Below are 23,862 nucleotides of genomic sequence, written 5' to 3'. Positions count from 1 at the left end.
TTAAGCCGTATAATAAAAAGCCATTAATTACTTACTATTTCTTATAACATATTGTCAAGGTTCCTAAATAGTTTTATTATTGTGTTTTTAAACATAAAATAGAAATAATACAAATCCTCTGATTGTTGGGTTGCCTGGTAGAGATCGCTACCTAGCGATAAGGCCGCCCTTTGCTGTTCTTGTATCTTGTTTTTGTTATACATATATATTTATGTATTTTCGATGCAATAAAGTATTTTTCATTCATTCATTCAAAATATATGCACAATCCTATTATAAATGTTTACTAAAATCTCATTAATCACAGACGTCGTCTAGCCGACTCCCTGTTCGCAAGTTTCAAACTACCGCGCAAGAAAGAAATGGCGGCTTCCCGGTCTCTAGCGCCGCAGCAGCAAAAGCGCAAATCCGCGGTGGAACTCCTTGCGGAGACGAAAGCTTTCTATGTGAAGTCGGAGACCGTACTGGATAGGAAACAAGAGCTGCCTTTAAGGGTGAGTTGTGCTTTAGAGGAAGTCTACTTCAGAAATAAAGAGGGCAACATTTATTCTATTTTTTCTATTGCAGAAGTGGATCGTAATCGAAATCGAAGAAACTGATGGAATCTTTATATCCATTGATCAGCCATCCATCGCTTATCTGTAAAAAATAACGTTTAACTTTTCTTCAATCCTATATTTTTATGTATAAAAATAAGTCGGGTTTTCCTTCCTGACGCTATAACTCCAGAACGTACGAACCGATTTCCACGGTTTTGCATTCGTTGGAAAGGTCTCGGGCTCCGTGAGGTTTATAACAAAGAAAAGGTGTCTCTGGTGGCGAAACGGAGTTCGCCGGATTTGCTAGTATTTTTATAATTTTGTTTTTCCAGGTGAGCAGCGGTTTGGGGCAGGCGATAGCCGCCGGGGGGTGTCACTTAGTCAGTTCGGGGACACTCAACAATGACGCCTGCTGCAATCCATGTATGTATTCAAAATATACTTAAATTTTACTTAAAAACGAATTTTATAAGTTTTTAAGTAAGATTATGTACAGTCTTAGATCATTAGGTAATGGCAGGCGTTTCCCCTTTTGCCGAGGTATAAGATTATTCGAATCTATAACACAATCTGACCAATTCAATTGAAATCAATATACAATCTGACCTGGATAGACTGACTAATTGGTGCGAAAGAAACGCAATGTATCTGAATTGTGGCAAGTGTTACCAGATATCTTTTACTCGTTCCCAAAATAGAATACTCTCCAAATATCACATTAAGGGTAACATGCTAATGGAAGTGTCTACGATTCGCGATCTGGGAGTGCACTTGGATTGTAAGCTACGTTTTATAGAACATTATGATGTTGTCATCGCAGCGGCGTACCGTTCTCTTGGATTTATTCTGCGTTGTTCAAAGGAATTTAAAAACACCTCTACTGCTCTACTTCTTTATAATAGCTTCGTGCGCACTCGTTTGGAGTATTGCAGTATAGTTTGGAACCCCTGTTATCAGATTCACAAAAATAGAATTGAAAATATTCAGAGGAGACTTGTACGCCATCTTGCTTACCGAGCTGGTATCGCAAGATCCATAAGATCTTATGAAGGCAGGCTTAAACACTTTAGCATGACATCTCTCGAATCGCGTCGCACTATAGCTGATCTTTCGTTCTTATACAAATTGTTGAATAACGGTCTCGACTGTCCAGCATTACTTAGTAGGCTCTGTATCAATGTACCGTCTAGACTCCCCCGTCAACCCCGTTCCCTCCTGAGTGCGCCTTCATATAGGACAAATCTTGGCAAAAATTCACCCATAGTGAGACTCTCCCACGAGTATAATAAGCTCACGAGTATCTCGGGAGACATAGACATCTTCGGTCAATCATTAACGAAATTTAAATCGTTAATCCTCAAAATCTGTTATTGAATGACTGTAAAAATGTTATTGAATTCCGACAATTATTTTTGACAATATTGTTTTCACATTGCTCTACATCTAACATTTTTTTTCTGTGTATAATTATTTAGATTAAATATTAAATTCAATCCAATTCTGAAGTAATGCTGTATGTACCTATAATTAGTAGCCAATTTAGATTAAGACTTTATGTACGATTATTTATATAATGTTACAAATTGAGTTACTGTTGGTGCATCATAAATAAATAAATAAATAAATAAATAAATAAATCTCCTTCTTTCATAAAAACTACTTGCGTAATCGATTACGAACACTCTGCGTATTCGTAAAACATCGAAAGGACGTCTGCGAGTGCTCCGCTAAAAATACCGTTTTGCACTGTCAAGTCTTGCAGAAGCAATTCAAACATGTCGAATATTAAAAAAGATGGAATAAAAAGTCGATAAACTCTTTTTTCTTCCTCCCTACTGATGAATCCGAAGTCGACAAGTATCTCTCACAGATTAAATCTGATAGCTCGCCTGGACCTGACGGCATTACGGCACGTTTATTGAAAAAAATAAGGCCTTTTATTGCTAAACCTCTTTCCCACATATTTAACCTGAGTTTAAGTTCAGGCTCATTCCCTGATTGCTGGAAAATTGCAGCCGTAACCCCCATTCATAAAGGGGGGCCAGTCGACATCCCTGAAAACTTCAGACCCATCGCGCTATTAAACATCTTATCGAAACTTCTTGAGAAGATAGTTAACAGAAGACTACTTAACTACCTAGATAAACAAAATCTTATTAGTGACAGGCAATTCGGATTCAGAAAGGGTAAATCGACGGAAGACGCTGCCATGCTGCTAACTAACTCAGTGGCCTCGCATATACAAAATGGCGAACAAGCTTTGGCGGTATTCATTGACCTAGCCAAAGCGTTCGATACCATATCGCCGAGTCTGCTCATAAAAAAGTTAGAATCAGTCGGAATAAGGGGCCTTGCGCTTGACTGGTTCTCTAGCTATTTGACTAACCGCAAACAATATGTAAAAATAGACGGGATAGCGAGTGAGGTCTTACCAATTAAATTTGGCGTACCGCAGGGCAGCATACTCGGTCCCACCTTATTTACCCTGTACATAAACGAAATAGTAAACATACCCCTAAATAGTGCTCAAATAATATCCTACGCAGACGACACAGCCATTATATTCCATTCTAATGGATGGGATGAGGTGTACAAACTCGCAGAATCTGGACTCCAAACTTTAGCTAAAGCTCTCGATAGAAATCTCCTAACTTTAAATATAAAAAAAACTAAATTAATTGCTTTTTCCAAAACACAGGCATCGAAACCAAATCAAAATCTCCAAGTTAAATTTCATACGTGCAATAATCCTGAATTAAACAACTGCGACCAAAACTGTACTATAGTGGAACGTGTAAAAACTATAAGATATCTCGGAATCATACTGGACGAAAACTTATCATTCAAATCTCACATTGAAACATTGTCTTCGCGAACTAGAAAACTCATTTATGTAATGAAAAAACTGCGAGATTGTACTCCTCTTCCAATTCTCACCTCCGTATTTCACGCGCTCTGTCAATCTATTCTGCAATATGGCATATCTGTTTGGGGGGGTGCAGGAATAACTAACTTCATCACTGTGGAGAGAGCGCAAAGAGCCGTCATAAAGGTGATGCTGAGAAAGCCCTTCCGCTTCCCAACAGCTGACCTGTATAGCGAGTTCGCAGTCCTAAGGGTCAGGCAGCTCTTCGTTCTCAAGGCTGTGTTAACTACTCACAGAACCTTAAAAATAAGAAAGGACTTTAAAAAACTCACCTCAAGGCGTACATTCTCACTGCCATGTCCTCGTGCATCCTCCCTTTTAGCTAAACGATGTCCAAAATTTTTGTTTCCTCGGATATACAATAGTGTCAACAAACATTGTAACATAACACTACTATCGAACTACACATGCAAGAAGGTCATAAAGAAATGGTTACATACGCTGTCTTTTGAAGAAACCGAACAATTACTTAAAGGACCACTGAGCTGACACACACTATAACAATATGCCTTCACTCACAAACAATGACACACACACACAAACACGCACTCACTCACGCACACACACACGTGAACACACACACACACACTATCACGAACACGCGTGCTGCAAACCGCAAAATAATGTACTTTGTTTTTCTTTTATTTTTTTTTATTAATTGTATTAACTCCCATTACATTAGATTATTTACCTACTTGTTAACTTTCTACTGTCCATAACATATGTATATAACCAAGAAGCGCAACTCAGGGTCCCAAGACACAAGTATTTCACTTAGTTTGGGACCCACTGTCGTCATTAATTGTAAATCATATAATGGACAAATAAATTTATTTCATTTCATTTTTCATTTCATTTCAACTTTTCATTTGTATATTTTTTGTATTTTTTTAACGTACATTTCTAATTAAATGCAATTTCTAATAATCGTCGATGTATCGTTACGCGCCAACTTTTTCTTATCCCTACCACGCGTGATTCGACGTATTTCTGTAAAGGTGCATATAGTAAATTATTTTTTGAAAAATAAGGTCATAAAGAAATTTCACTTCTTACGTGTGTACACTAGTACACGCACACATTTTTTTATATACATAGATATAATTGGTTTTAATAATATCTACGTGTTTCAGATGCAACGACCCGTATAAGCAGTCGTCGTGCTGTGAGCGCGGGTGAAGGGCTACAAAATACGTTAAGAAGATTGCTCGAACATGCTGACAGTAGAGAGAATGTGTACTCGCCGCCGTTTGTCTGTGAGTTTTAGATATAGATATACTTAGAAATTTATTTATTTATTTATTTATTATTACATAAATCAATAACCTTTACAGGATAAACCCAATGCGGTACTGACTAACACTATAATTCAATGAAATAGATATATAGATGAGATAAAGAAATTAACGTTATAATAATAACTCTAACAAACAGACTTAGAATTAGATAAAGATACAGAGAGTAGAGAAAAACATAGACATACTTTTAGTAGGTATGTCTGAGACCGAAACAAATATCTGCTGCAAAATAATGATGAAGTTTAAAATTTTTTCTCTTGATTATAATAAACATGCAGGAGCTCAAGTTTTATTTAATTAATTTTAATCGGACCAGTAGTTCCTTTTGAAATGTTCTTTTCCTTTTATTCTTCGATTTGAAAAAATTCTTTCGGTGTTAGCTAGCCCATTCATTGAGGAAGGCTATAGGCTATATATCATTACGCTAAGGCCAACAGGAGCGGAACCACGCGGGTGAAACCGCGGAGCGCAACTACTATATGTTTATTACTGTTTATACATATAAATTTATAAAGAATAGAAAAAATTCGATCACGAGGCGGGACTCGAACCCGCATCCTTTAATCATCTCGATAGATGGCGCGCGGTGTGTCCCTTAGACACATAAAACTGAAAGAATAGAATAAATTCGATCGCTCTGGCGGGTCACGAGTGGCTGAATTGGTCAGGCATCCGCCCCGGAATGGCGCGAAAGGATGCGGGTTCGAGTCCCGCCTCGTGATCGAATTTTTTCTATTCTTTATAAATTTATATTTATAAAGCATTTGAATGCCATAAAACAAAAAATATCAATTTCAACTGTTTATACATATTTTCTTTACATCCACAGCACAAAAGTCGTTCACTGACATGCGTCGCGTGGACCCATACGAACCCCGCTCCCACACATCGGGCACGTTCTCGGGAACCTCATCATCAGGCTCAGGCTCCAAGCACCGGCACGAAGACAAGCGGCCGATCAGCTTTGACGCAAGGGTCTTCTTCCCCGAGTCCTTTGTTATACCGCGACAGAGGGCTGAAGTGGTCATCAAGAATACGTTTTCTATACGTAAGTTTAAAAAAAAAGACGGGTTGCACTCCGGGAGTGCCGGCAGAAGTGAAAACTTGATTATTAACGTTGAGCATGTTTGATAGTTTGGAATGGTATCCGTCTGGCCACGTGTCCTGACGCGAGTTTAAGATTTTATACCCATTACAGAAAAAGTGCTCAACGCCGCTAAAGAAGTTTTCACTTCAAAAAGTTCGATTGTGAGGCGGGATTTGAACCCGCGTCTTTTTGCCAAGCCGGTTTGGTAATGTATCTCAAAGCACCGGCACGAAGATAAGCGGCCGATCAGCTTTGATGCAAGGGTCTTCTTCCCCGAGTCCTTTGTTATACCGCGACAGAGGGCTGAAGTCATCAAGAATACGTTTTCTATACGTAAGTTTAAAAAAAAAGAAAAAAGTTCGATTTTGAGGGGGGATTTGAACCCGCGTCTTTTTGTCTAACCGGTTGGTAATTTTGCTCGAAGCACCGCCACGTACTTCTTCTTAGTCGTGCACTCTTGACAGAGTGGTCGTGGTTATGGTGATGGTGCTCTATTCCTGTTAGATGTGGTCACTTCTTTGTTCACTCCCTGTCCAACAATACGTCTCCATTTCTCACGATCGGTAGCATTGCGAGCACATTCTACAAGGCTGGACTGGGTCGTTTTACCGATAAGGTCGGTCCAACGTGTAGGTGAGCGGCCTCGCGATCTTTTGCCTTCAATTTGTCCCTGCACCACAAGTCTCTCCGCCACGTACATGAGTTGTTATATAGAAAGTAGTATACGGGTTGTTGGTATAAGTGTTACTTGAGAATTTTTTTTAAGAATCGAAAAAATCTTGTAACTATATCCGTCTTTATAACTCATTGGAATAAGGTTGAATTTACTTCGGTTTATAGCTACCACCAGCTAGCTTTGGCCGTTTCAATTAACTGCTTTTGATACTTTTTGTGAGTACCAAAAGTGATGTCAATAAAGTTGATTTTGCTTTAACGTTTGTTTCTCTCCACTAAAATTTTTAACAAACATTTCAGAATAGTTTTTTTCTTGTATAGAGTTGTGTACACTTTTTTTGTTTAAAAATAATTTATACGTAGGTATCCTTTTGTTGATACGTATTCTGTTTATTAAAAATTAAATAGTGTTTATATAATGAAAATTAATGTTATTATTTTCGTAACATATAAGAGAAGTATAATATTTACTTTCTATAGCTTAAAATAAATTCATTTTAACAACTTCAAATATATTCAATTCCAACTAAAACACATTTTTTCCACAGCGAGTCCCCAATCGAGTCCCCAAAACCCCGAAGAGCTGTCCCCGAGCGGGGAACAGCTGGGGGCCATCAGCCCGCCAGCTGAATACGCACATTCTGCACCTAGGTATACTAGGTAAGTGTTTAAATATGTGTATTAGCTGATGCTAGTATATAATTAAGGGCCGATTTTTCAATGCTTGGGTGATAACTCAGGCCCCGGAATCACAGACACAATAGAAAATCTATGATAGGACCGATCGGGCCGTTCGGGGCTCAATGGGTTAAAACTTATCCGTCCAATAAAGTATTACACGATAATATTAAAATGTCACGTAAACTGTCAAATACGGACAATTAGAATACGTTTTTATAATGGTAGTTTTATACATTATTCGACGAATAAGTTTTAACCAAGGATTGAAAAATCAACCCTTATTTGAATTGTAGTTGTTTATTTAAATTTTAGCATGTTGATATAATATTAAGTCACGTTGTCATTGTACATTTAATATTATCATCTTATTTTTTTTATATGAAGTGAAACTTCTTTATCGGGGTTGGAAACAAAGTTACGCGCCATCTTTTTCTTCTCACTACCACGCGTGATTTGACGTATTTCTGTAAAGTTGCATATAGTAAATTATTTTTTGAAAAATAAGGTTATAAAGAAGTTTCACTTCTTACGTGTGTACACTAGTACACGCACACATTTTTTTTTAATACCAAAGAGACACAATAATTAGTAACCGAATTATCATTCATCAATATGCGTGTATTTTAAAAATCAGTGCATGTTTTTGTAATTTTTGTAAAATCAGAGTTCTTTTTATTGCAATAATTTTATTACAACATATTGTAAATTGTAATACATAAAGATACTACTTATTGGATTGGTTTGCGTTGCGTTTTTGACTGACTTCTCAAAAGGAGCAGTACAGTGGAAACTGGAACTAGGTATTTTGTACTTATAGGAATAGAGAATTTTCAACAGTAAACTCCTCTAGGAATGTTATTCGACCTTGTTTTTAATTTCTTCACCAATTTACCGATTCGAATTGAGAAACACAATTCTGCATAAATTTTGGGGCAATTGTTTGGCCATACAATTTTACAATATGAATAACTTATAAGTATTTGGGACTGTAGTAAATTAGTAATTGATGTAATTTATTGAATTCTGCATTCGCCAAATAACATTCTGGACTAAAAATAAAATGTATTTCAGCATAATATTTATTTACATATTATTATTATTATTTAACAAGATTAAAATAAAACAACCCTTGTTTCTACCACATGGTGGCATTTGCTTTAATCGTGTCCGTATTGGCTGCCGTAATGTCATAAATTAGAAAACATAAATATCTTACAGTAACATTTGTAAAATATAACTCACAACATATCCTAACGTATAGCGAAATTAATGGTAAGCGGCATTTTGAGTCGTCAAGCAGCTTCCGCGTTTTGTTTAGTCTTTAGTGATAGTTCAATGAGTTGTACAAGTCGTAGTTATAGTTATTGATCGAACCATGTCCTAAACCGTGACCTCCAGATAGGAATGATAAGGCGGAATAGGGAATGCTCGGTCGTGGGATGTAGGGCGCGGAGTAATACGGTAGAGATAATTGTATGGGCGCCGGTTTATATATGGGCGCGGGTAGGGGCGCGGGCAGTGACGTGTAGGTAGGCGCGGGCAGTGATGCGTATACAGGCGTGGGCGCCGGCCTATATATGGGAGCGGGTAGTGGTGTATAAACCGGTGCGGGCAAGGGCGCAGGGGCAGGGATAGGCGCGGGCAGTGGGATTCGTACAGGCGCGGGCAACGGCGCTGGGGCAATTACGGGGGCTGATATTATACGCGCTGGGGCAAATTCTCGTATGGGCGATGATGGTTTAGAGATAGTGGTGGTTGAGGTGGCACCACCAGGGTGTACTTTAGGGCCGATTCGCTTGACAACTGGCGCAGTGAAACCAGATTTGTCAGCGCGGTACTCGATCACGCGAATGCTGCCGCCCGGCTCCACGAATGAGTAGCCACCTGGAAATAATTGATAAGTATAATGATAACGGTAAAGGATGTGAAAAGTGGATACAATTATCAGGCCTAGTTTGCTTGTACGATTGGTATCATTATTTTTCACAAGGCTTTTTCAATTGAACAATTGGATTTCATGTACTTTAATGTTTTCTATCACTTATAATCATTGAATATTATTATTTACCTACTTTACGGTCTGTCTTTATAACACCAACAAAACACATTAGAATAGATTTAGTATACTAAAAAATTATCTTACCAACTACAACATCGCCGTCTCGCTTTTCCCAAACGGCCTTATTGTCACCGGTATGTGGGTCCCTTACAGAGTACTCGTACTCGTAACTGGGATAAGACTGTAACAATAATATTAGAGTTACTTTCCTTACATTATTCCTGTTTTCCTTCTCAAAGGAGAATGGGCATTTTACTATGGAAGTTGGGCCTGAACCCTTGAGTTGGACCAATACACATGAGATATTGTTTTTATAATAGATCATAACACATACATAACGGGAAAAATATATATAAAAAAATAATCAACCGGGTTTTTGTACAGTCACATCAAATTTTATTTCTTTGTGTACAATATTTTTTTACAATAAATAACTGTTATAAGACAATGACAATATCTTTATGTTACTCCAATTCACTTTCACTTACAAATACGTTCTAATCTTAAGCCTTCTAATAACCGAAATACACTAATATTATGTTTTGTAACAGGTACCTATACCGTGTTTATTATAATTCAACGTAGTTAGACGTTCTTTGTGGTTAAACTCAGTCACTCCAGTGACATTTAGATTTATATTTACTTCACTCGAATTAAAAACACCGTTATTGTGCGCAAAATAATAGCCAAATAAATAAAACTTTTTGCCTTGACTGTACAAGAACCCGGTTGATTTATTTTTTTATTTTATTTTTTTCTTAAGGTATGTGTAATGATATATCACAAAAACAATATTTTGTGTGTATTGGTCTTAGCCCAAGTTTCAGGCCCAATTTGCCCATTCTCCTTTTATATTGATAAAAGGCCAATAAGTCTTTAGAAACAAGCTCCTTTATTATACGGGCATATTATGATGTTCTATCGATGATGTTCTTTGAAAGTAAAGGATATTTTCTAACTCACATAGTATTCAGGAGAAGCATGTCCCGGCGCATACACGAGGCCTTCATACCCGGTAGCTCTAGACGGGACGGACAGAGCCAGAAGGCACGTTATCTGCAAGACAAAAAGACATTAGACCACCGTTCGTTAAAGATATGCCTGAAATAGGTTCGTTAAAGATATGCCTGAAATAGGTTCGTTAAAGATATGCCTGAAATAGGAGATGACACTGACCGCCACAAAGTACTTCATGTTGAACGAGCTACAATGGTCGAAAACAAACTAGCTGCATTTTGTATAATGCAGTTAATTTATAGGCCGTCGGATATCGAATATTTCGCGAATGCATTTGGCTGAATGTAACGTCAATAGCTAAGGGTTGCATCAGACATCCTCATTATCATAGACCTTTATTAAGTGAAAAGTTCGGTTTGAAATATTAATCCGGCTAAGCTACGTGCGTTTTGAATAAGCAGGCTATTGAGTGGGGTGATACTTTTTTGTATTTTGAAGATTCTGAATAGTGAATGGTTGACGATAATATTTTTGTTAATGGGTATCAGTTAATAGGTATTAAGCTAAGCAGGGAGAAAAGATACTAAAGAAGGAGAAAGTCTTTAGAAAGATGAACAGATTTGCTTGATATGGATGGTGTATGGTTGTCGGTTGCTTATTTTCCTTCATGCTATATAGAAATTGATGGAAGACGAATGATTTGGTTCAAGCTGTTCGAGCAAGTTCTGCTATCTCTTTCTGCTTTTTCCTAATCATGAGGCATTCGAGCATACCTCGGAATAGAAGCAAGTTTATTTTACACGTGATTATCGACAAATTTTACGATTGTTTTGCTATTATAAATGCATGAGGATGCCTAATGGAGCGTATCCGCCCTGATGCAACATTCACAAATATTATGGCGTCTTGCTCTAATAATTCCTTCACTTTGGTCTGTTGATGTGTGATAATTATAGACATATGATGGAAGACACCTAATTATTTTAATAGATAATGTAATGCATTATCTGATTTATATAATATGCGTAATGTTATTCAATCAACGTTCAATTGATTGATTTATTTGATGCTTTAATATTGTGGTTGTTTTTCGTATCTTCTGTAAGTTGTTTGGTTTATAAAGTTATTTTTACTGACTTGATCTCTTGATTTAATTGTTTGTTCTTACTTCTGTATTGATTGTTAAGAAGATCAAATTTGGGATAGCATATTTTTGTCTGATTTTAAATGAGCTGTTAGAATAATGTCTCGTGAATGTATTAATTTAACTGCTATCATTTTTAATACAATAGGATTTAATTTATCTTTTAAATCAGTTTGGGTATAGTTTTAATTAGAACAACCTCTACTTTTTAAAGTAATTTACATTAGTATGAAATGCGAAAATCCTCTGTTCACTTGAAGGTTGATTACTCACTAATTCTCAAAGAAAACCCACCTTTTCCTTGCCTACATAATATGCGTAATAATAATAATTTAACGATGTATGTCAGGAAGTACTATTAACCCTCTGGTGGGTCCTTGAAAGTAGAAACAATGTTTGTAACACGCATTAAGAAACTTAGCGATAACTGATAAGTGATAATTAGTGATAACTCCGCGAGGGACTGGAACATGCTTCCTGAGTATGTGTTCCCCGACGAGTACAATATGGGGGTCTTCAAGCGAAGAGTGAACGGGTGCCTTCTTGGGAAGGCTCCATCACAGGCCACATCTCAGCTTACCATCAGGCGAGATCGTGGTCAAGCGCTTCCCTATCATACAATAAAAAAAAAACAATATCAACATTGATTGCAATTTCTTGAAATAAGAGACAATGATAAGAAAATACTGTAATAAGAGAAACATACGATTTATTTTTTACTAAAGCGTTGAAAATTGTATTGGCACTTAATTATATCAATTACATAATATTTAAGGAGTTACTTGATGTAATCTATTCCCTGCATACACTTCGTCTCCTAAACTTAAGCTGTTCACTATGGTGTTACAAGACTTAACTACCCGCAAAATTGAAAAAAAAAGTCCATGTGTGTGGATTATGTTTTATTGAAAAAATAAAAAAGGTTTATCAATATCCCTTTACATAAAAATTTATATTAAATTAATCCACATATCTTTTACTCAATAATATGCAAACTTGAATTAACTTGATATTGCTCTAATTTATCGTATATATTAATTTTAAACAATTTTTTACATTTTTACCTCCGCCTTCATAAAACGTTTGTAACGAAATAGACAATTAACGTCTTCAATGAAGCGTAAAACAAATTCTGTTATAAATCCATACGTTTTACATAAATGATCGAACGGGTTTTTCCAGTTCCATTTTTGCGTCATTTTTTGTAATGTTTACTTCGATTTTGACCTTTACCTGCATACGAAACTAGATATCGTAATTTGTATGTTTTATGAAAAAAAAAATCATGTAAAAGTATGTTTTTCAGTTAATAGCATACATCTCTAGAACTCTAGACCAAGAACAATGCATCTATATGTTTCGGTTGTAAATTTAGCTCTTAAATAAGTAAATACATTATCTATACTGTGCTTTAATATTTATTTCAAAATTTCGCGGTTATTGTAAACGAATCCACGTGTGCTTACATTTTATATATACATTCACTTTCATAAAATTAACTATTAAGGTACATATTTAAATCTCACCTAACCGCCAACTTAATAAATATTGCTTCACAGAAATTTAAGAATTAAATTGTATTTTCAGATCCGTACCCTGCCAAATCTAATTTATCACAACTTGTATAGTGATATATTATTTTAAACAAATTTTATATATGGCAATAATTCTCTAATTAGCATATGTTTTACAGATCAAATTCACACTCGCAACCCAGCGTGCGCGAGGAGGATGGCAACACCAATATAAACAGTCATAAATCATTGCCCGACTTGCACGCACAAGCGCACGGTTACCCTGAACAGTGAGTTTTATGTACAATTTATTATAATGAGAAAATTAAGTAGTATACAGGCCTATTTGCTTGTGTTATTATGATTTATGAGTAAATAAGTTACCTAATAAATATGGTAGATACCTAATACATTATATTATAATATGTACATTATATTATAAATTTATACCTAATACATTTTTATGACTTGGGGAACATATTAAAGTTCATACAGTGTACAATTAAAATGAGAAAGAGTTAATGACACTGTTAACTACGTACTTATAATTTTATAGAGCTGTAAATGGCTTCTTACCCATTTATATTATCATACTATGCTACAACAAAGTACTGATAACGATTTGTTTTCATTTCTTATAAATATTTTTAAAGTATAGATATTAGATAGGAATATAATGTCTATATGTATATATGTATATTATTTATTTATTTGCAATGTATTGTTATACGTAATTGTAATTATAATAGTTTATTTTGCGCTATCCCACGACCTTCATGTATTTCCTTTCCTACCAGGTTGCCTGGTAGAGATTGCTGTTCAGCAATAAGGCTGCCTTTTGTACAAATGATGCCTTTTTTGAAATTGTTCTTTTGCTTTGTCCATTCATGTTTGTACAATGAAGTATAATAAATAAATAAATAAATTCACGTCTTCCGTCAAGAATATATTTCTGAAGTGGGAACAAAATTTGTTCAAACCACTTATAACGAACAAAATTTGTTATAAGTTGTTGCTAATAGTAACAATGTTGTTGATGGTGATGTTAAAGAAAATCAAGCTGATGATGACAATTATGATCATAGTGGTGATGATAACGCAACTGTTGGTAATAATAATAATGAAAACAAACTTAATAATGATATATTACAGTGTAAACGTGGTGGTCGGAACAGAGTCGATAGGCCGGTCGCCGAGACGCCGGCGGCACTCGCACCACAGAACTGCTTCGTGCTCGTCGAAGGGTACGAGGTACGTATGGAAATAGTTAGGTAAATTATGGTAAATTATGAGAAATTTGATAAAGAAACATAGAAACCGTGTTGGAGTTAAATAAAACTTTTTTTATATACATACAGAACTGCATCCTGCTCGTCGAAATGTACGAGGTACGTACGAGGTGTAGAAATAGTTTGGTGAATTAATAATGGGAAATTTGATAAAAAAAGACATAGAACATTGAGCTACATGTACTACGTACTAGAGAGGACATCGCTACTACACTTTTTTTAACACGAGTTAGAGTCAATCGTCTCAAACCATTTTTTTGAAGTGAAACTTCTTTATCGGGGGTGGACAAAAATTTTGTGTAACATTTTTGCGTTACGCCGCGCGCGTGACATTTTTGCGTTACGCCGTACTCGTGACATTTTTGCGTTACGCCGTACTCGTGACTATATACATTATACATGTTATATTAAAGTGATCAGCAAAATCAAAGGGTTTGTTTTAATTCTAATTCCAGTGAATTTCTAAAAAAAGTAAACAAGTAATTACATCTATTTTTCTAATACTTAGGTGTAATAATGGTATTTATTTTTCTAAGTTATTTATGATTAACCTCACTTTTTGATTGTATTTTTCAATACACTAACACGTGGGTGGAATTATGGTATCAATTTTTTCTAATACTTGAATGTTGATTGTGGTATTTATTTTTCTAAAATTGTATTTAAAGTTAACCTCAGTTTTTGATTGAATTTTTTAAAACACCAACACGTGGGCGAGATCATGTTATTTATTTTTCAAGTTATTTAAGCTTAACCTCTGTCATAATATGTATATACTATGTGCGTCATTAATTTCTGACTGTTTCGAGATTTCGACATTAGGAATTTATATTTATTACCTCTATTGTTCGAACAAAAATAAGTTACCGCCTTTAAGAACTTGCCGACAATGTAAGTACAGTATTGTTTCTTAGAAAACATTTTAGTAGTATACGATAATAAATCTATGACTCACGTTAACACGTGTTTGCTTGATTGGTGTTCAATTATGATTTTGTGAATTCAATATTTATAAGAATAAACCTCAAACTCTTTATGTCCAATCAAAATCCGCCTAAGTCGAAATCCTTTATAAGTTGAAAACTCTATATAACTCGAATTTTTTGGCGTCTCCCTTGGTCTTTTGAACTACCGCACGAGCTGAGCGAGCGAAGCGAGCGAGTCGCGGCAGTGGCCGGCGTAAATATTCAAATAGGTAGCGAGGAGCGAAGCGACGAGCATCTTAGGTTAACTTTTGAACTACCGCACGAGCCGAGCGAGCGAAGCGAGCGAGTTGCAGTAGCGGCCGGTGTAAATATTTAAATAGGTAGCGAGGAGCAAAGCGACGAGCATCTTAGGTTAACTTTTGATTTTTGAACTACCGCACGAGCCGAGCGAGCGAAGCGAGCGAGTTGCAGCAGCGGCTGGTGTAAATATTTAAATAGGTAGCAAGGAGCGAAACGACGAGCGTGTTAGACTAACGTATTTCTGTAATATTGTATACAAGCTGTGCCGCGCGGTTTCACCCGCGTGGCTATGCTCCTGTTGGTCTTAGCGTGATAATATATAGCCTATATTACTCGTGGATAATGTAGCTTTCGAATGGTGAAAGAATTTTTAAAATCGGTCCAGTAGTTTATGAGCCTATTCATTACAATCAATCAAACAAACAAACAAACAAAGTTTTCCTCTTTATAATATTACTGTAGATAGTAAATTATTTTTTGAAAAATAAGGTCATAAAGAAGTTTCACTTCTTACGTGTGTACTCTAGTACACGCACACATTTTTTTATTTATTACATTGATTGGTTTTAATTGATAAGTTTATTCATATTTTTAATAAGATAAACAATATTTATTTGTTACATTGATTGGTTTTAATTTATAAGAAATAAGAGGCAGAATATCTACAAAGTGTATGACTCACTAGCCGCCCCGCGCCGCCGCGCTTGTCGCACAGATTTTGTTCGTGATGCCCTCTCTACTAATAATACCTCAATGACATAGAAACCGTTTTAAGAAAAAGAAAACTATTTTTTATATAATATTTTTGTCTGCATCTTCATTTGGTGGATTTTGAAAAAAAAAATGTTTTTTTTTTTATAAGTGATGCTAATAAGTATTAACGTTATAATTTTCTTTCTACAACTATTGTATTGTTAATTTTTATTTTAATTTGTATTTTATGTTAACCACCATTAAGATTATTCTTGCTGAAGTATTCTGGTATTCTACTAACAATTTATTACATTTCAGATCAAACCATTCATCGCTAATATCATCGTGCGATGCTTTCTCAGAACACCCTTCGCCGGGAGAGGAAAACTATCAGTCATATAACAGGTACGTTTAAAATAAAAAATATATTGGTTGAGATAGTTGTCGATTATCTCAATAGATGGCGCGCGGTTGTTCCTTAGACACATAAAACTGAAAGAGTAGAATAAATTCGATTGTTCTGGCTGGATCACGGGTGGCCGAATTGGTCAGGTGTTCGCCCCGGATTGGTAGGAAGACGCGGGTTCGAATCCATCGTAATTAATTTTTTTCTATTCTTTAAAAATTCATATTTATAGACAGAAAGAAAAGAAATTTATTGCCAAAAGCACATTGCATACAAAATTTATCTTTAAATTTAATGAGGCAAATGGATAGAGCCTCAACAAAATGCTGCACAAAAGCAATGCTGATTTACAGGCTGTACCAATTGTTGAGGTTCGTTTTAATAAATAAAAAAAGACGTATGGCACTCGGGGACTGCCGCGGTAAAGCTATTGCACGCTATGCCTTCAAGCCACATCTCCGCACCCGTCGGAGTGGGGAGCGTGAGGTTTTTTCGTTACTAAATTTCTGGAATCGGTCCCCGCGCTCAAGCCCCGCGATATAAGCTATGCAATAGCTTAAAAAAATTTGATTGTCTGTAAAGTCGGTTTACTGACGATAGTTGAACGTGACAACGCCTGATTGTGCTTCTTTGTCGCTCGTTCCGCGCTCTCGCTCACACTTCAAGCCTTAGATGGAACGCCTCAGAGCGAGGTAACGCCGCATGAGTCATGTTTTTTCGCGCGTGCAGCCGGCTCTATCGAATTATAAGACGTTGTCACGTCAAAAAGCATTATCAATAAATTTCACGTAATTTTATGGCCACAGCACAAGTCGTTGTGGCTCATCGTTCGCCCGCGACTCAGGCGGGTCGAGCGGGCACTACACACAGCGCAGCGCGCCGCCGCACGCACTGCCCGCGCACGACCGCCCCGGGTGAGAATAAACACACATACATACACAATATATTATATACTTAGACCAAACAACTCCAATGTAGTCTCACAAACAAAAAACATTCACAGCATAAAAAGAGTTCATTTATAATAGGTACACGTAGCGGCGTCAAATTACACACACGTACTCTAACATCTACATATACCTACACTAACAACCTCTATACACATTACACACATAGGACAACAAAATAGCGTTCATTTATATACGTACATACAAGAACACGACATTAACTTGTACACAAAAACGTTCGCCCGCGAACCTTACTACATGCCGTGACGGTATTGCCATGACGAGACATTGAAATTTTACTCTAAACGCGCCTAAAGAAGTTTCAATTAAAAAACTTTATCGCACGCACACACCCACAGACACAAAAATAATGCATTATACATAGATAAAATTTATACACACAACAAGCGACATAAATTTATACACACACGCACGAAGTGTACTACCCGCACACTACGACACGTACGCATAAACACAAAACAGCAACATTTATAAAGGTACAGACACAGTTATACGCACACATTTTTTAGTTACTTTATTTATTACACTAGCAACTTTTTCAATAACAATTTCTGTTACATTAAATTACTATATAAGAATGCGCCCACACGCAAAACTATATTAAATTCCTATTTAACAACACAACCGAATGTAAAACTATTTAATAGTTAATATTATCTTTCTTTCAGTATATACTGCGGTTCCCGAACTCGAGACACATCCCTAGAACAGTGCTACGTATCGGCCCCACCGCAGTTCCAAGATGGCGCGGAACCGGAGCCGCATAAACCACCTGCGCCTACGCTGTATGCACCACCACCACGCGTTGGCATACACTTTCAGGTAATTTGTGTAGTGATATAGGTGTTTTTGAAGTGAAAACTTCTTTAGCGTCGTTGAGCACTTTTTCTGTAATGGGTATAAAATCTTAAACTCGCGTCAGGACACGTGACCTGATCGAAAAAGCGTAAGACGGATGGAGAGTAGACAGAAAGGGGATACCCTCTCTACTACGCGCGTTTTCACTTCTGCCGGCACTCCCGGAGTGCAACCCGTCTTTTTTTTGGCGATAATATGGTATTAAAACAATAACACAAGAAGGGGCAAATCCAGGGAAGTAAATATCTTTTAAATCTGTACAGCAGTTCGAGTTATAAGTGGCGCAATTTATGAACAGTTACGTAATATTGTTTTCAGAAGTAACATCTTAGTATTTTATCACTAGATGAACATAACAGTATTTTGATAATTCTTTAAAGTTTTTCATGCAAATTAATTGTTCCAAAATTGAATTGAAAAAAATATTTATTTACTAAATTGTTAGAGAAGTGTGGTGCAACGTCATGTTATATAGCGCCACAGAATAGTTAAGCGCAGTGTCGTAAAGAGATAGAATACTTACCTAACTACTATTTTAATTTACAAGATGCTATAATTTTAGTTGTTGAAGTACTAAAACAATATTTTAAGTATTAAAACAATATTTTAATTTTTAATTGCATACGTATACATACACTATATCTATTTAGTTGTAAAATCTTTTTTTTTTTCTTTCTAGGCAAGCGCACCCCCACCCCAATTTCAAGATGAACCGCCTCTATACGACTACGGGGACTACGACTGTTCATACAAAACGCCCCTCAAATGTCTGAATGTTGGTAGAAAGGAATATAACACGACAAGAGAATATACCAGGTACCTATTATTTGTTATCTATGATATTAATCATAGTCAATTTAATTCCATAGTGTATGTGCCATGATTTTTTTTTTTGGTAAAATGAAATTATGTTCTTAGATTAAGTTTTCTTTTGAAATTGTTTCATATTATTTTATAACAAGTTACGTATAATGTAAAAGCTAAATTGTAACTACAATTTTGATAAAGAAAAAATAAGATGATTTAAAAATAAAGTACCTACCTATGGACTATTTATTTAAATCTATTTTTGATCAATGTGTATGACAACTTTTTTTTTAAAGTACGTTTTAAAAACAAAATTGTATTTATCAGATACCAAGAGCCAAACACGGAGGTGGTTAGCAAGCAACCACAATACCAAGAGGTGCGCATGCGCACACGGATAGATGATAAACAGGAATACGTTAATGCGCCACAGGTAAGATAAAATGTTCATATGGGTATAGACAATATTGTCGAAGTTGTGTCAAAGAATGGGATTAGACAATATTGTTGAAGTAATAAGCAGAATTAATATAAGTAAAACCAACATTTTTAACTTAAAAATATTGTAAGGTTCATAATTAGACTATTTGGGCTAACGATTCGTTAGGGTGCTTTTCCACCGATGCGATGCGATTCCATAGGAATGTGTTTGTAAATAACCAATAGTATCGCTTCATTTAGTTTGAAGTTTGAAGCGTTTGAAGCGATACTATTGGTTATTTACAAACACATTCCTCGCACATTATTGGTGGAAAAACATACCGGCCGAATTGATAACCTCCTCCTTTTTTTTGAAGTCGGTTAAAAAGCACCCTTTATCTCTGAATGCTGGCATGTTGCAATTTATGATTTATCCTAAATAATAAAAGAGCCTAGTAATAATTATCTGTTGACTTTTTGTACATTATGCTCGTGTCATTGTAGGTGTTTGTTATTCCCTGCTTGAAAAACTCTCATTTTTGCAGAGATCAGTTGCAATTTACATTAATGACTAAGGCCGCGTTTCCATCTGCAAGAAAACTTCCGCAAGAAATGTCCGACAGTCTGTCTGACAGCAGCGTGCAAGTCTACTTGCAGGTGGAAACGCGGAATTAGACTTGCAAGCTGCTGTCAGACAGACTGTACTTGCAACCACTTAACTTACATATAAATAAGGATAAATATATGAAAACATAAAATGATGACGTATATCTTTCAGATCTGTCAAACGGAGGAAGTGACGTCACCGCTAGGCACGTTCAAACGTCAGCGATGTTTGCGCTATAAGCAGAGACGGCCGCGACCGATACTGCGCTCCAAATCAGATATATCTGATAGGTTGGTATATTTAGGGCCGATTTTTCAATCCCTGGTTAAATCTTATCCGTCCAATAAAGTATTATACGATAATATTAAAATGTCACCTGTAAACTGTCAAATGCGGGCAATAAGAATACATTTTTGAAATGGTAATTTAATTCGTTATTCGACGAATAAGTTTTAACTGACGATTGAAAAATCAGCCCTTATATAATTAATTAGATTAATTTAATTATATTTTATACGTTTATTATGTCTCTTTTATCGTTCCAATTTAGTATTTTCTTGTGTTCAATTTAACACGGATTATTAAACTTTACAGCGAGCAAATCACGGTGCGTTTCATCCATACTAATATTATAAATGCGAAAGTAACTCTGTCTGTCTGTTACTCAATCACGCCTAAACTACTGAACCAATTTTCATGAAATTTGGTATGGAGATATTTTGATACCCGAGAAAGGACATAGGCTACTTTTTATCCCGGGAAAATGACGCAATCCCGGAAATCCCATGGGAACGGGAACTATGCGGGTTTTTCTTTGACTGCGCGGGCGAAGCCGCGGGCGGAAACCTAGCAATGAATAAATTGCGTTTAAAATTGTCCTTAACTACTAAAATAGTCCCATTATATTTCTCGTTTATTTCCCAGATACAGACGCACGGACGGCCGCAGTCCGGCGTCAGCGCCGTGCGAGGGCTCGGACTCGCCGGACAGCCCGTCGTCCGACTCCGCCCGACTACAGTTGTTCTTCGAGCGGCTCGGGCTCGAAGCGCGCACGTACGAGGCGCTCGTCCGGGACGACGATCCGGACAGTCCGGTGTTCTTCTCGTCCGCGTCCACTGTGGACTCGAACCAGCTGGCCACTACTGATTATACTGTAAGTGCTTCTATTATAATAATTGATTTATGGCTGGGGACAAGGTCTCGCTGGCCACGCGTTCGCGCATTTGGTGCAGCTGTTCTTAAAATAAAATAAAAATAATATTTATTGACGATTTAAGAAGATTTAAGACATGGTACAGATATATCAAAACATTTTAATTGTTCTTCATGTTTTACTTAGTCTAAGGCATGTAAATATTATCTCAATTTTAAATTAACCCATTGAGCCCCAAGCGGCCCGATCGGTCCCAGACACAATAGATTTTCTATTGTGTCTGTGGTTCCGGGGCCTGAGTTATTAAATACAATATTTAAGTAAAATCATATTACAATTAATTGAAACATTATTCTATAATAATTAATCTTTCTAAACATCTGACAACTATGGATTACAGGATGAAGTCACATTAAAAATAGAAACAATTACCGTCTACAGAAAGTTCACAAGTTTTATTTTTAGATGTTCTTTATGACTCAAAACCGTAACTTACCCTCCATTATTATACTTGTACATTATCCAATATACTTATAATGAAAAAGAACATGAACTATCATAATTTATTTATAATCAAATATTTTTCGTTCGCAGGTCCAAGGGCCAGGAGTGCAGAAACAAATCTACCGCAACACGGAACCGCCTAGCGTCGTTGAAAGAAACGCTAGAATCATAAAATGGCTGTGTCAGTGTCGTAAAGTGCAAAATTTGCAACCGCCGCAATGAATAATAATTATTATGGACGAAAAAAGAAAGAAAATGGATTTTAAAAAAGTAAAGTTCGAAATGTCAATTTTGAATTTACGTCTGGCAACATTGACGCATCTGTCATGTTGTCATTTCTTCCAATGCAATGTTTATAGTTTATTTATATTTTACCGAACATTACTGATGAGTACTTTAATACTAAACCAAAATGTTATTTCTGAAATTATAACCTATAACAAATCATTCACGAGGCTAACAAAAATATAAATTATTTATCTATTATCTTGTTCAAAAGACGTTCTATTGAAGCGGGCATAAGACTTAAAATGATAATATTTAAATGTAAATTTTGTCATTGCGATACTATCGACTGTTTACTAAATTAAGGAAATCCTGTTCATTAGCTTAGTCGGATTTAGATGTAGGCTAATAAATTAAATTTAATCGTGTTTTTCATTGTGGCGTTCTTACATTTAAATCTAGGGATAAACGATCTCTTCGCACGTTAAAAAATACGTGTGTCATTGTCTCTGCTCAAAAATGAGCTTACGTTACTATTCGCTACGGATGGAGTCAATATTATTATTTGTTGATTTATTTTTTATGATGGCAATTTTGTCTAAAAATATTATTACTTTGACAGCTGTCAATCTGGGACTTCTATGTAGAGAACTGGGTAAACTTGCATAAATTTTAATCGAAACGATTTTTTTATGAATTCATGTTTAAATGTTTTTTTTTTTATAAATATTTTAAAGTGATTTTAAAATAAAAATTAAAAACCGTAACCTACTAATGAAGATTTAGAATTAAGAATATGATGACAGCTTTCATGATTATAATTTCTAAATTAAAAAAGTTATCACGAAGAATTGGTAGTTAGGAAGTCTGTTATCATAACAAAATCATCTTTATGGCCTGTTCAAACTACAGCGGTATCAGCTACCGCCGTGGGTAGCGGTATCCCGATGGCACGCTATTAAATCTCTTACATAGTATATTATAGAGACTATAATCGCGTGCCATCGGGATACCGCTACCCACGGCGGTAGCGAATACCGCTCTAGTATGAATAGGCTTTTACACGTTGTGAGCTTAATACTACATAGATTAATGCTTTTAAATTATACATATTAATTGATAGTCTAACTATCTTGTGGTTTCTATTGTTACATATTGGAATAAATTAATAGCATTATTATTTACTTGATGTTACTATTTATTTTATTGAACTGAAATTTTAGAAGAAAACATAAAAGAATGTTGCCACAAATGTTTTCTCAGATTTGTAATTTTCAAGTAAAGTAGTAAGAAGTAACATCAGTACCATAGAAATCTAAATAACAAGACACTAGAAGTCGTAAGCGTGCGTGACCTTGTCGCCACTCAGGTGATTTGCACAACACCAGTGCATTCGTCACTGTTCAGTTGCTCTGGAGACGTATGAGTGTATACATGGTGTGTTTCAGCAATTCCCATTGCGGAAATTCTTCCACAAGTTGTAATTATACTTATAAAGGAATAATATTTCATCGGAAAATATTTTTTTTTAGAAATAATGCCGTTTTTCCTTAAAATTATAGAATATTTACAAGTATTACGAGCGTCACCATAGTAATCGAAATAACAATGAATGACACAGTCGACCATTCTTATTATCACGTTTGTTCGTATTGGAGCAAAAAGTCTCATATACTTAGGGATGTTATTCTAAAATAAACCGTAAATTCGTGCGTTAGGATACATATTCAAAAGCTTAATTTAATAGATAAGTTAGTTTTCACTAAAATCAAGCTGTCCAATAAAAGGCATAGTTTACTTGTGTGTACTGTTTAGCTTTCGGTTTG

The 23,862-nt window shown here is 35.8% G+C and overlaps 2 protein-coding genes and 1 long non-coding RNA gene across 4 annotated transcripts in view; 2 read left to right on the top strand and 1 right to left on the bottom strand.

Moving 5' to 3' along the window:
• LOC149477429 (uncharacterized) overlaps positions 1-23,862 on the top strand; it is a 79,336-nt gene that overhangs the window by 12,937 nt on the left and 42,537 nt on the right. The gene's annotated exons all lie outside the window — the stretch shown is intronic.
• The window catches only part of LOC149477432 (uncharacterized), a 72,037-nt gene that overhangs the window by 45,549 nt on the left and 2,626 nt on the right, over positions 1-23,862 (top strand). The window contains exons 4-19 of one of the 2 annotated variants that reach the window (XM_089710705.1): positions 308-494; positions 872-962; positions 4,599-4,721; positions 5,593-5,811; positions 7,074-7,185; positions 13,060-13,170; positions 14,033-14,131; positions 14,239-14,268; positions 16,407-16,493; positions 17,301-17,408; positions 18,131-18,284; positions 19,000-19,136; positions 19,455-19,560; positions 20,326-20,444; positions 21,079-21,307; positions 21,902-23,338. In XM_089710705.1, coding sequence (XP_089566831.1) covers positions 308-494; positions 872-962; positions 4,599-4,721; positions 5,593-5,811; positions 7,074-7,185; positions 13,060-13,170; positions 14,033-14,131; positions 14,239-14,268; positions 16,407-16,493; positions 17,301-17,408; positions 18,131-18,284; positions 19,000-19,136; positions 19,455-19,560; positions 20,326-20,444; positions 21,079-21,307; positions 21,902-22,033 — 2,044 coding nt within the window. In that variant the 3' untranslated portion in view covers positions 22,034-23,338. The remainder of the gene's footprint in view (positions 1-307; positions 495-871; positions 963-4,598; positions 4,722-5,592; positions 5,812-7,073; positions 7,186-13,059; positions 13,171-14,032; positions 14,132-14,238; positions 14,269-16,406; positions 16,494-17,300; positions 17,409-18,130; positions 18,285-18,999; positions 19,137-19,454; positions 19,561-20,325; positions 20,445-21,078; positions 21,308-21,901; positions 23,339-23,862) is intronic. The other variant, XM_089710706.1, reaches the window with a different exon arrangement.
• LOC149477433 (cuticle protein 8-like) lies at positions 8,528-10,595 on the bottom strand. The gene is made up of 4 exons (XM_089710732.1): positions 10,442-10,595; positions 10,229-10,321; positions 9,350-9,446; positions 8,528-9,090 (listed from the first exon to the last, which is right to left on the bottom strand). The coding sequence occupies exons 1-4, from the start codon at positions 10,457-10,459 to the stop codon at positions 8,528-8,530; spliced, it is 771 nt and encodes a 256-aa protein (XP_089566858.1). The 5' UTR covers positions 10,460-10,595.

The sequence above is a fragment of the Colias philodice genome, chromosome 25 (assembly GCF_061535455.1).
Source record: "Colias philodice isolate Cphi_HAF_F1 chromosome 25, ilColPhil1 Martin Lab GWU primary, whole genome shotgun sequence".
Taxonomy (NCBI): Eukaryota; Metazoa; Arthropoda; class Insecta; order Lepidoptera; family Pieridae; genus Colias; species Colias philodice.
The sequence above is the reverse complement of the archived record's forward strand: the minus strand, read 5'-3'. Positions and strand labels throughout refer to the sequence as shown.

Bases quoted from the DNA above. Each gene is read 5' to 3' on its own strand.
- LOC149477433 (XM_089710732.1), bottom strand. The intron at 9,447-10,228 runs GTGAGTTAGAAA...TTATTGTTACAG, and splicing joins ATGCTTCTCCTGAATACTAT to TCTTATCCCAGTTACGAGTA. The intron at 9,091-9,349 runs GTAAGATAATTT...AATTATTTCCAG, and splicing joins AGACGGCGATGTTGTAGTTG to GTGGCTACTCATTCGTGGAG.